The sequence below is a fragment of the Meleagris gallopavo genome, chromosome Z (genome assembly GCF_905368555.1).
Source record: "Meleagris gallopavo chromosome Z, MGAL_WU_HG_1.1, whole genome shotgun sequence".
In the NCBI taxonomy this organism is placed as follows: Eukaryota; Metazoa; Chordata; class Aves; order Galliformes; family Phasianidae; genus Meleagris; species Meleagris gallopavo.
Window position 1 is genome coordinate 53,640,402 of NC_139435.1, and position 13,875 is coordinate 53,654,276.

General features: G+C 35.0%; 1 protein-coding gene across 2 annotated transcripts in view; it reads right to left on the reverse strand.

Annotated features, from left to right (window-relative positions):
• The window catches only part of SLC44A1 (solute carrier family 44 member 1), a 67,962-nt gene that overhangs the window by 37,325 nt on the left and 16,762 nt on the right, over nt 1-13,875 (reverse strand). For both annotated transcript variants that reach the window (XM_085212850.1, XM_085212849.1), the window contains exons 2-4: nt 11,585-11,674; nt 9,346-9,488; nt 2,165-2,301 (exon numbers count right to left, since the gene is read on the reverse strand). In XM_085212850.1, the coding sequence (XP_085068976.1) occupies nt 2,165-2,301; nt 9,346-9,488; nt 11,585-11,674 (370 nt within the window). The remainder of the gene's footprint in view (nt 1-2,164; nt 2,302-9,345; nt 9,489-11,584; nt 11,675-13,875) is intronic.

Consider the following 13,875-nt stretch of genomic DNA (forward strand, 5'->3'; position numbering starts at 1 on the left):
AACTCAGCACTGACTGTCACAGTAAACCAAACACATATCTCTTGCCTTTCTTCTTCAAACTTCAACTTGATAACATAATTAGATTAGAAACTGCAACTAAACTGTGTGCAGACATGTTCAAATTTCTCAGATTTCTCAAATTTTCTCCTTATTCTTTTTATAGAATTTATTGTCACTTGAAATAGTCTGCAATAGTTTAATAGTTTTACGTAGCTTAAACCTGTTCTTAAAGCTATTCTTAAAGCTCTCAGAGAAAAGATCCTGATTAATTAATCCTATAATTTTTATATTAATTCAATGTTCTTTTGCTATTGCAGGATTGAATAATGCTTTAAATTTTACTATCTATATGCAAAATGTGTTGCCATAACATTTATGGTGCTCAATAGGTAGGCTGTTTATTTGCTAAAAAATAAACTTTTTGCAACCTGCCCTGGTTAGTGAACATATAAATCAGAACTAAAGCCATGAAAATAAGTTCCACAGAACTGTGTGATTCCAGTTTTGTACAGCATATGCTTAAAAAAAGAAAGCTTGACTTAGTCCAGTACCCTTTTTTTTGGTTGTCTTGAAAAGCCCAAAATCATATAATGGAAACTGGGGCTTGAACTCATGAATGATTCTATTGTGCTGTAACAGCAGATATCACACTTTCGGACAAGCTTCTCTAAACTGAAACAATTGGCTCTGATACCAATTAATTCGTGAGTTTTGTTTAAAACCTAAAAATGCTAAGGGAGATACAGTTAGAACTAAGAATCATGAAGACAAGACAAAATGTTTTTAGGAAGAGCGATTTTTTATATACTTTAAAAAATGATTATGTTGAAAATATTTCAGACATAGTTAATATAAGACTTCACATAGAAACACAGAAACAATATTTGTGGTTACACAGTATTGCAGGTAACACAGGTTACACAGGCTGCTTTTTATTACTTCAAGATGCACTTAAACTCCACACAAAAATATACTGAGCCTGCACTAAGTAAGAGAAACTCAGCTAGACTTAGAGGTGAAGAGTAATACCATATTACAGCAATACTAACTTACATTGAGAGCTTAAATTGACAACCATAAACAAAATACATGAGGAAGTCATCACTCCCAAATTATCCCCTGCATTATGCTGAGACAGCTGTTTGTACAGTAACATAGACTTTCAAGTAACATGCTTTAATTCCACACTACATTAAGCTTCCTGATTCACATGTTAGATACCAAGATGTGTAGACAGTTCACTGGGAAGACCTGAAAGCGCTAACAGTGTTCTAGGGCCATTTGAACTCATTCTGCTTTCAAAATAAAAAAACAAAAACAAGTGCTCGTATCACCAGTAGTAGAACAGAGAACACCATGTCATTCCTGTCTGTGAAAAGCAATCAAGTTCACTGCTCGTCACTAGCTGAGTCATGAAGAAATCTCATCATAGCATTTTAAAATAACAGGTGTGAAGTCTAGAACAAAATTCTCCACTTTAATAGTGGAAGAACTTGACAATTTCCTCAAATTATTTTCAAGTTTTTACCTTTACTTTGTTTTGGATGGTCCAAAAACTGATTATCTCTCATGCATTTTATTACGCATAGTGTTAAAATATGAATCGAAATGATAATATCAGCATCATTACTGCAGAGAGAAAGTACTGCTTTTGGGGATGGAGTACAGTATTTTATATGGTAATACAGTTGTTCTCCCTATTATTTTTTTTTCAAGTGTTTAAAAAAGCAAAAAACAAACAAAAAAACAATCTCCAAAGCAAAAAGGTATTGCACTGTGGGGCTGAATAAAAGCAGGACAATTTCCCACAACCACAGACATGCTCCAAGTGGAGTTTGACAGCAGAAATGCCAAGGGGTCACAGCCCTCTTGAAGGTATTTCCACAGTTATTGAACAGCAATATCAGAACATTTCTGTAAGAGTTGGAACATGCTCAGTGTTAGACATTCTCATAAATTTTCATTATACTTTCTGCTCCTGTTTTAAGAATGGGCCTTCAAAACTGTCCAAGACATGAACACAAACATACTAACACTGTAAACTCTAACATTTCTCTTAAAGCTTAACAGTATTTCTTAGTCGAGATTTCATTTTTCAGATAATGCACAAATCTTTCTACAATCTTACAAAAATGGTATGGGAATAGACATGCTTTTTTCATACCATTAGTTTCTGCAAATTTCTGAACATCGGCCAAAGTTTTTAGTTCTTTCCTTGGGCAAGCTGATACACACAAAGCAAGAGATTTGATCTTCTGATGTACCAGATCAATATTGCATGGGTCCAAGAAGAATACATACCTACAGAGAAAAAAGATGCAAATTACTTCTATTTTAATCAACAATTACATTGAAGAAAATTATTCTCAAACTACAAGATTCGTTCAAGACTAACTTTAAATCTACCGAGAAACGTGTAAAATTTTACATTAATACAATTGCATGATTAAAAAGAATTCATATACTCAACATACGCACCACAAATACATTAATATTTTTACAGACTTTTGGATCATACAGCAAGGATATTAAACTATTAGATGCAAATCTATTCAAATCTATGTTTACGAATGTATAGACTAGCACTTCTATCATACCTCTTCACAGATATCTGTCTTTAAATTGAAAAATAGAGCTTCTTTCAAAAACAAACAAACAACAACAAACACCCCACCTCAGTATTTCCAGGTTTTCGAAAGATACACAACAAATCCCATAAGGTTATACTTATTCTACAAAAAATGATCATCTGTTGTCAACAGATACAATACAAAAAATTCAAAATAGCTTTTTGGCTTAGATTGATTTTCCACAGCACCAGCCCATAAAGTTGAGCACATCATATTAGTATTTATTTTAAATTAAAATTGTTCATGTAGTTCAAGTGGCTACAGCTCAAGTGCAGTACTTTAAAGAGATTCTATCTCACAACTTTCCATGATGGCTACTGCCACTAAAAGCAAACAAACAAGCTGCTTGTGAAGTACATGCTCTATAATATATATATAAAGTATATATTTAATATATAATAAAATATATATTTATATAATATATATATTGTAATAGTATAATAGCTCTCTAGCCGACTTTATCTCCTAGCTATGCACACTTCATCACAAAGACTAACTGTACAGTATTGCCCATTCATGGCATAATGAAGTCAGATTATCTCTTTTTCTTCTCCCAAAAGCTGAACAAGCATTTCAAACTCCAATAATTCTGGTGACATGCCATGAATTAAAATACTCTCTTCATATTATCTGACATAATAATGATAAAACAACAACAAAAACAAACAGCCATATTAAATGACTTCTTTAGAAGTCAGAAATTCATCCCATAATCTATAAAAATTCCTTCTGACCTTAGAAAACTTTTCCAGGCTACTTTACAGTTACATAGAGTTTATAAGTACTTCTTAAAATACATAGTGCACATAAGACTTCTTTAGAATCACGTTAACAGAAATAAATACATTAATGTTTCATTTGGATACTTGATACTGCTATGTCAGAGAGAATTACAACAAAATGTAATGTCCCAATACGTTTGACACTACATACTTTAGAGATAATACTTTGAAAATGGCATAATTTTTAACAAATCTCATAGATCATGACAAAATGTCAAACCATACATCTTTCTTATATAATTGGAACAAGCCTGCTTCAAAAAACAGATACTAGATAACCCCTAACCCAAACCCCAACCCTAACAGATACTAGAAAAAGAAAAAGCAAATACATTCTTTCAGTAGGCCATGCTCGTAAAGGCTAATGTTTAGATTCCATTTCAACACTTTCTATATGCAAATTTCCAACTAATCTTCCCCCCACTAAAACTTACCTATTATCCAATTCCAGTGTATGAGAATTACTACTCCTTTCTGCAATTTTTCATCCCTTAGCTTCAAGACTTTGTCTCATTTTTTGAAACTCAAAATCCATGTTATCTCAAGTGCAATATAGTAATATACCATATGCATTCTTTTCTTTGTCCATATTTCATAAGCATTCTATAAACATCTCTGAAGTGATACTGAGATAGACAATAGCACATTAATCAGATAGTCTTGTTACCACTTCTTCTTCATGAAAGCAAGTCCCTGGAGATGCCATTCCCTCCTGCAGGGAGGGGAATTTGGGTGTCTTTTAAGGGTATATCGAGTTGAAGCAGCCATTAACAAGAACATCTAAGACTCAAATCTTAACAACAAAAAATGAGGGAGGCAGTGATGATTACAAACCTGGTCATCTCACTATTGTCAAATTCTGATAAGGGAGGGAGACAAACATTTGAACATAAAACATGTGCCATTAGTGAACTACAGCAACTGATGGGCTATCAAGTAGTAGCAGGCAAACAGAGACTTTGCAACTGATACAGATACAAACCTAAAGGTCCAGGACACTGGAGAAGGTCAGTGGAGCTATACCAGCTGAGGTGACAACAGGGATGGGAACAAAGTGGGAAAGGCATAAAAAGGGCTGGTTGTGTGTATACTAAGGCTAGTCAGAAGGAATCCTGCATCTGACTATCACACCCTGTCCAATTTTCTTACTAAACCTGTGCTTCATCATCTCTGCATGATGTTGCTCCATGCAACAAGCACTTTACGCTGCCAGGTAAGAGCTACCAGGGACCAGCACACGTAGATGTGGTGCCAGCAGCACTGAGGTGACAGGCATGGCCATGATGATGGCCTCTGGATATCTTCTGTGGGCCTGCACCAGGGCCTGCTGGCTCTGCCAGCCCCAGGGCAGGAGGGGACAGTGCTATGCTTGTGCTGTGTGTCCTGTCAGTGTTCTGCAGTGTTTGTCCAGCTGTGTCCCTCAGCCTGGGAACACACCCCAAATCCTTAGGCTGTGCTCCAGTGGTTGTGCAGGAGGGTACTCCCAGCATCCTTTAACATGTACTGCTGGGACAAGCAAAGGAAAACCACTTCAGCATTGCTGGTACTCACAGACTGGAAGGCAGCCCAATATTCTTCAAATGAACTCAAGGACTAAGCTATAATCTTAACATCTGGAAGAAATTAGAGTATTTTGTAAAATAAATACTACAGCTTCAGGTCAAGACAGGCGACTCAGAAATACAATGCAAATATAGTGCCATAAACATACTTCTGTCCAAACTGTGTACGTAGACACATATAGTTCAAACACTACACTGTACAGTTCAGAGATGGCTCTAACAGAAATAAGGCAGCTGCAAATCAAACTCCAAGCTATGAAATCAGTGACTTCAATCCATGCTCTATGGGATTAGATTTTTCTATTTCAAACAGCTAAAACATGAGTTAAAATATCAAATAACAGCATTTTAGAGGAAAGTGGTTTGTTTTGATTTTTGAGCTACAATTTATTGAAAACAACTAATTTTATTGCAGAAAATTCCATACCATGTCACCAATGAACAGGTTTTGCTCATGCCTTGCACTGCACTTCCAGTTCTTGTAATCAATTATCAAAAATAGACCAGTTCGTTGATAACAATGTAACTCAGATTAGCAATACAAAGACTTGCAGCTTCCACACTGCAAGTGAAAATTTGCTTGCCTTAGGAAGTTCAGAGTATGTCAAATTCACAGCCCTAATAATTCTTTTCTAGTATCTCAGCAACCCATCTTTTTTGGAAATCAACATTTGTCTGTGAAATTCAGCACAATGAAAAACATTACTTCAGGTAAAAATAAATGCATTAAGTTTTTAATATATCTACATTCCATAGGTATAATAAAAACTAAAAAATGTGGAGTTCATGTCTAATTTTAAATGGATTCTTATACACAGAGAAAGATGGCACGAGTCTATGTCAATTTTCAGAAGTCACAGTATCTGACAATAAGGTCAATACCAAATTGTTCATCCTGAGGCAGAACGTTCAAAATGAACTTCAGTGTAAGTTTATAAATGTATCAAATTTATATATATAATGAAAGAATATATAATTTTTTAAAAAATTACAGGTATATAGGCTAGTCTTCCTTATTTGGAGTTTCTATTTTGATATGTTCCTTTTTTTCTAAAGGTAAAAGGAAGTAATATAATTTCAGAAATGATCTGAGATTAGAAACAGAACATCAATAGTTCTGGCTCCTGACAAGTGACCTATTCATAGCCATGAGAAATGCAGTAATCTCCTCTTCCCATGCGAAAACAGGAAGTCAAAGCATCATCCTTTTATACGATACATCTTGATTCTGGAAGCATGAACAGTACATTTTAAGCACGGTTGCAAATTATGTGAATAAGCTTGTATTACCTTCAAATACTTCATACAATCTTATATTTGCCAGTGTCATTGATGTCCTCAAGGCATCTCTTCACAGCCAAATGAGCACTTTACAGAACAATCATTTACTGTAATTTATAAGCATATTACCAAGATAACGGAGAACTGAATTAAACTACCACTATCAAAACAAATGATGCATAGGGCATCTAATTTTACCAAATAAAGTTTTCTGTATGCATGCTACAAACTCCACCTGGCTTCTGCTATGAGCTAAACATCAACACTTTTCATGAGTCAAAGGCATTTATTAAGGTGAAATGCCACCTCAACTCTTCTCCGTAATAGCACATGTATATCATTTTGTACTTGAAGGAACAGCAATAAATGAAAATTCTGCATGAGCACCAAAATATTGCTGATCAAAAATACCACTGACTAGTATTTCAGGAACCTATACAACAACAATAGGAATCAACTATGCTTCTGAATAAAAAGCCATTTTTAGCCATATCGTAACTGCCAAAACTTGAATTAACTGAACTAATTTAAAGTGGAGAGATTTACTGAGAATCCAGTGCTGTACTATAATTCTACATCTTACTCTAAAATCATAGTCTATTAAAGCTTTTTTTCCTTAGTAGAATACAAAGATGTCCAATTCACTCTTTGTTGACAAGATCAAGTTGTAGAAACCTCCTTCCTCCCATTCCATTTCACTGATTTCAGTGTAACTGTTGTGCACCTATATGATCACACCACAGGGAGATCCTTACCCTTACCACCAGATTTTCATATTCACGCAGATCACTCTTCACTTCCACATTACTGTCTTTAAGGTTTACTGTCATTTACAAGAAAGAAAATGTTTTTAGAGACAATTTAGCTCTTCTGCCTTGGACTAGGTAATGAAGACAGAATTACTCTGCCAGCAGGATGAAATAACTTCACTTTTCCAGAATCACAGAGCTTAAAGCCCTTCCTTTCTCTGTACAAACTGAAATATTAAATAGGAATAAGACAACATGATTTTTACATATGTCTGAAAAGTATTCCTAAAAAAAAAAAAAAAAGCATGAAATATTCCCATGACCCATACCTCAGACACTGCAGGAGTTCCATCTGCTAGAGACAGATGCAAAGTATCTGTCAGATACCCCATCCCTAGAGGCGTTCAAGGCCAGGTTGCATGGTGCCCTGGGTAGCCTGGTCTAGTATTAGATATGGAAGCTGGTGATCCTGCCTGTGGTAGGGGGATTGGAGCTTGATAATCCTTGACGCCCCTTCCAACCAAAGCCATTCTATGATTCTATGAAAGTAGGTTGTTTCTTCTAAAAATCTGCCCCAAAAAATTAAGAAGTCATGGAGTATGAGAATGCAAAGTATCACTTGCCTACAAAAGATTTGGCTTCTAGCAAATCAGGGTACCTTTGACAACACCAGAATAGCTGGAGAATAATTTGTCCTACTAGAAAGAGGACACTCTTACCAAACAGAAACAATGATATCCTATGTAGGTGTACCCAATCTTTCATTTAAGCCATTTCTGAAGCTGCAATATCTTTTTCAGAACAATTTGATCCTTCTGAACTGTACAAACACTTTGGCTTGACAAATAAAAAAACATTATATGTTAACTGCATTTAAAATATTCTCTATTAGTAATCTTTTCATCATGTCTATACAAGATGAATTCATTTTGCAGTTGCAGATGTTTCTCCTCATGATGATCTCTGTCAAATGGATACTCTGGAATTTAAGAAACTATTACACTACTTTGGTATATTTTAGTCATGTGCCTGTGTTTCTCCACCTTCTTACACCAAGGCAGACACCATTTCTTTATCAAGGGAAGGAAGTTTAAAATATTAATATTTACATTAACATTTTCTCTAATAACACAAGAATGACATTTCTGTACTACACACATCTGACTTTAAAAAGTACTAAAATACTGATGTAGTAAAATAGGAAAATTATGCTGGGTAAGTTTTAAGCTTTTTAACTCTCCTAGAACTTTCAATTAGTTTAAGAAAAGATCTCCTGACAGAAACAAAATCTGTAGAAGTTTTCAGACTATTTATTTTATTTCTTCTAATGACACAACAGACACCTGGCAACATTAAATTTTAAATCAGGTGTTTGGAAATCTTTACTACAACAACAACATACATTAGAAAAGCATCCACCTAAAATAACACCCAGAAATTAATGACCTTCCATTAGTTTGAAAGTAAAAGCATGAAGAAAAATCACATCACCGTCAGAAAATGAAGATTTTTTTTAACTCTTGTAATATAATCAAATTTTGAAAGAGACTTTTTTTTTGTCAATTAATATCTGAGTACCAGGACTAGGCTAAATAGCTTTCTTTCTGAAATTACCCAAACTGTACATATGCATTTTGAGCACTGACAGGAAGGCAGATTTCAACAGACATTCAGTCAACAGGTTTTCAAGTCCTCACTCCAGAATTACGATGAATTAGCTCCTGTACTAATACTAAAGTGTTATTATTTTCTTCACAATAGATAGATAGAACCCCTTTGCTGATTCTGATCTCTGTGTATTTTTCTCATGACACTGCTTAATAAAAATTGTGTGCTGCTCTTGCATGTTTTCTCCACACGCCCCTTTTATAAATGCTACTTACCATCTAAAGTTTAAAGTTTTAAAGTCCTATTTTAATGTGTTGGATATTTTGCAGTTCCCCCTAACCTCAATGGCAGAAACTAATCACAGAAGCCCAATCATTTCTGTACAGATATCAAAGGCCTTACCTCAAATTTCTGAACATCTGTCATATTTAAAACCAAAACAAAAATGACCCTTTGGTGATCTGATAGATACCCCCACATCCCATGTGGATGTCAAGAATGAGAAATTTCTCAGTGACTTAACTGCACTCATGTTACCCTTTTGTCAACACATTATTTCTAAAGTATTTCTGCTGTTATGGAAGGCTGTGGTTCCACAGATGTGGAAGAAGATCAGAAGAAAAGAATTAGAATATTCATTTTCCAATTCTATTGAAAACCACTTTCAAAGAATGAAAGGATGAAATTTTGGTTTCTTCATTTACAGAATAGAACAACTGAATCACATACTCACTTCTTCTGTGTGAGGTCCAGACCACTGTTGACTATTCCCTCCACCTTGACATTTTTCTGTCCACAGATATTTCCATAACTGTCATATCCTGAAAGCAGTCTTGCAGCTGCTCCTGTAGCTATTGTAAAGCCACAGATAAAGCCCTGTGGGGAAAAAAAATCCAAAATGGTAATATTCTGTTGGACAGCTGGGAAAATTTAGTTTAATTCATTTGTTTCTAAGCAAAGTTTCTTTAAAAATTCTTTCAGGTCAAAGAAGGAAAGACAAGGACAATCCACAGAGAACTACTGTGCAATTATAAAACAAAATGCAAGGCCAAAAGAGGGCTCATATCGAGCACTGCACATTAATCCAAGCAGAATTAAAAATCTCATAGGTGCTCCTTTTTGAGAATCATAATATCCTCATCAAGTGGTGCATGAAGCAGAAGAGAGAACAAAGGCACACAGTGAAAAAGAGCTACAAAAAAGAGCTACCATTATCGAGAGTTAGTATGCATTTTACAAGACTTCAAACAGTCCTGCTTTTCTTGTATTATGGTTTGTTTTTCCTTCAAATTAAGTGCTTTCAATGATAAGCTAGAGTGAACAGGCCTATGTGACGTAAGTTCATTTCAAGGAAATATTTTTGCTCTAAAGCAAAAGAAGTGGCCAGGTCGAAGCCACAACTGCTCCACACATTAGGTTCAAATGCAGGAAAAAAAAAAAAAAAGGAGAATGCAAAATGACTCACAAGGCAAAATGGCAAACACTCAATGTCAAGCAGACTTGCTGTGCATTTTCAGAGTTCTCACACGAGCAAAACTAGCATCAAGCCAGTAACGATGTGAACATGATACTGTTTTGAAAAATATCACCAGTTTTCTAGCAATGCCTTTGGCAGGGAGAAGTGAACCATATTCTTGCCCCACTGTCATTAATGATGAGGCAAGCTATGACATGAGAAATCAGTTGACAGAAATGCATGGAGCAACAGGATCACATGAGATGACAACGACAGGTAACAAAGTTAGCACTGAATACTTAAAATGTGAGTGGGTTTAAAGGTCTGAAGATCCTCTATAGAGATCCTCTATAATGGACAGGCTATCACTGTAGAGAAATTTCAGACAGCAAGCTGTTCATTGTCCTTCTCTTGCCAATGCACTAATGCACTTATAGATTTAATATTCAAAGTGAGAATAAGGTCAAAATCAGGAAAAGGCTATCATCACAAGTAATAATTAAAGCTGATTTCCAGCACTGACTCTCAATTTACAGGATCTCTTTATATTACATGAAGGCCTTACAATCATGCATTACTACAGTACTCAGCTTCTTGGATGGTTCAAAAATTTTTCCCTAAACACAATTAAAAGAAATCATGTAATTCCTCCCCATCTGATCTAAATTAAGACAATACAAGGATGACCTTTCAGCCAGTACTTGACTGCTCAGATGAAATCTCCCATAGAACACCAACTAATAGGGTATGTGAACAACTGGGTAATTGCTCTGTGTATTGTATTCCTCAGACAAGACAATCTCAGACACTAACCTATAGCAAACTAATTTATGACTAGTGGAGCAGGTGGGTACAGAATGAGTAACCAGAGATCATCAACACCACAGGCAGGAGAAAAACAACCAAAACTAAAGCTGTTTGTCTCATGAAATAGAATGCTTTTAAAGCTTTTAAGATACAAATATCTTAAAATAAGATATGGATATCTTATATTATTTAATGAAAATATTGTCATCTTTACTTTTCAAGTGCACTCAATGACAAACACTATAGGAAAATAAAAAGAATTCTTTTGGTGGACTAAGAATTCCAAAGATCAGAGATTAAGGAACTGCAGAAAAGAAAGCTGATAGCTTTTAGAAATTCCATACTCCTAAGGGCTATGGCACACAGTACAGCTATACAGAATGGTGACAGATATTCTGTATCTAGGAAAAAAAAAAAAAAAAGGTACATAGGTCCATGAAACAACACAAGATACAAAGAAATCACAGCAGTGTAAGAACTGGAGTTTCAGGAGGTAAGTTGGAGCAGAAGCTGGCACAGAAAAATGAATTCTGAATCCTATCAAAGGTCTTCCAACTGTGTATAGTACTCAATCCTGTTCTGCAGCTGATAATTCAAATGTCAGTATATTTTGACCTTACTCATTAAGTCACTGAGTTTAGAACTTTCTTCAAATAATGCAAACTCTTCAACTATGTAACAATCATAAAACCCTTTAAGTTTTACTCACCATCCCTATGCAGAAGAGGATGAACAAGAACAGCCATGGTACATCTGTACAGCTGTGGTCCTCCAGAGGCTTCCATTCTCGTTTGGAGCTCTTATATAAGAAAAGAGAGATGAAGTTAACAACATTTGTTTAAATTTTCTGCCCCTAATAGATAAAAAGGCAGAAAATGATACTCTGCGGCATTAACATACAGCAAGAGTTATCTTTCAAATCTTAAATACCAATGGCCAAAAAACTGGAGAGTAAGACTTGTGAAAGGCACTTTAAAAAAATCTCCATTGGCAGCTAGATCAACAAAGAATAATTTACCCAGAAAAAAACTGATTTATGCAGGAATTTACAGGTACTCGTCCAATAAACAGGTTGCTTTTTTCTATTTTTTTTTTTAATTATCTAGAAAGAGGCTAACAGCATAGAATCAATGTCTTCTTCTGTAGACTTCCACGAAACAATAATGCTGAGTGCTATTTATTATGCTTCAATAAACAGGCAGTCTTAAGCAATTCAAATTGTTTGCTGCTCACAAGGTAAAATTTCTCAGGTGTGCATACACCACTAAAATACTTAGGTCTTTTGGGTCCAGCCAAACAGTTCAAGAAAACAACAACTTTCATGTAAAGAATTAACACTAGCTGTAGCAGGAAAAAAAAAAACAAAAACAAAAACAAAAAAAAAAACCACCATACTAGAATGTCATTATTATAGTGACAGTATTAATTATAGCTACTTTTAAAACCAGATAGTTTTAGATAGTGTGCAATCTTTACAATTAATTCCAAAATAAGTACTGTTCATACATTTCTATCAGGATCCAAAAAAATCACTCACACTGTCTTTGTATTTGGGAAGAAAAGGAGATTGAAGTATGAGCATAAAGAACAGCTCTCTTCAGAATCAAAGGGGATGATAACCTGCCCAAGTTTTAGATTTCTTTTTCCACTCATGACTCCAAAGCACCTTCAAGACTTAGTTGGCGGGGTAGAAAATGTCAATATTGAACAAAAACAAACACTGTTGACATTTCAACCAACCATTCTATTGCCAGATTCTTATATTAAGAAAAAAAGAGGAAAAAAAAAAAAAAAAAAGCATGTAACCTTTGCGCTGTTAGCAATCCATACTTTGCTATTCACATATCTGGATGGATATCCTACACAGGTAATACCATCTGAAAACAATAACAATACAAAGTAAAAGAAATCCTGTACACGGCGTGTATCAAAAAGAATCCTTCTGAATAGCTCAGCTTTTCACTAGGGAACTCCACCCTATTTTTGCCACTTCATATTAAGGAAACTGCAGTGGCAGATACATGTGTTTATATTTTTAATTTGTGCTCTACATATTCACTGATCAGTCAAAAATCTTGCCACTTTACTCAACAATCACTTGTGAGAGGCAGTAAAAGGTCACATCATTCAGCCTACTACACTCATTCAACAAAAGTGCCTTCTGATCCTGGCAAGCTCGTGCTTAGAACCAACACACTATTCAGACTTAACATTTGCAGTAAGATTGTGACATTTATACTGTTTTAATTAACATAAATGAATTGCACAAAATATGTAAAGCTTTGTGCTTCGTATTCCTAAATTCACTTCCAAGAACCCTTGATATTTGAGAGTCTTACTTTTATTTATGTACAACAGAGGAAAAATTTCAGCCATAGCTGCACCATAAGAATAATCTGCCCTTGAGAAAAGAGGCAGCAGTTAGATGGATAGGATAGTGTGGTTTTTTTTTTGTTTTGTTTTGTTTTTTGTTTTTTATCCTCTGTACCATCTGCAAACAAAATCTTCTAATAGGATTTTTAAAAGCCACTGGACATCCTCTGAAGTAGCTCCGGCAAACACTCAGCTTGTCTGACAAGTCAGTTACAATAAGTAACCCATTTTACTTACAAAAGTGGACTGCAATTTGCGTTTCAAAAAAGACAACTTGAAAAGTCAAGGCATAACACATATGTAGAAAGTTACCAAGAAGAATTCAGTCTTCAGTAGTCTTAACTTGGCTCAAAAATACTAGCTTTTGGAGGGGGGAAAAAAAAAAAAAAGAAAGAAAAACAAACAAAAAAAAGCATTAGGGAAGTTGTTTTAAATAAAAAGTGCCTTTGGAAGCAATTAAAAAGATACTACTTATCAACTTGCAATTTAACCACTCAGCAAACTAATACAGTGCATCTTTAGGATAATGTCTCTAGTAGACTCTCCTCTCCTCTAACTCAGGGCTTCCTACAACCCAAGCTAGCTGCCAATACCTGTTTGCTGTTTTCTTCTCAGTTGCTTCCTTGT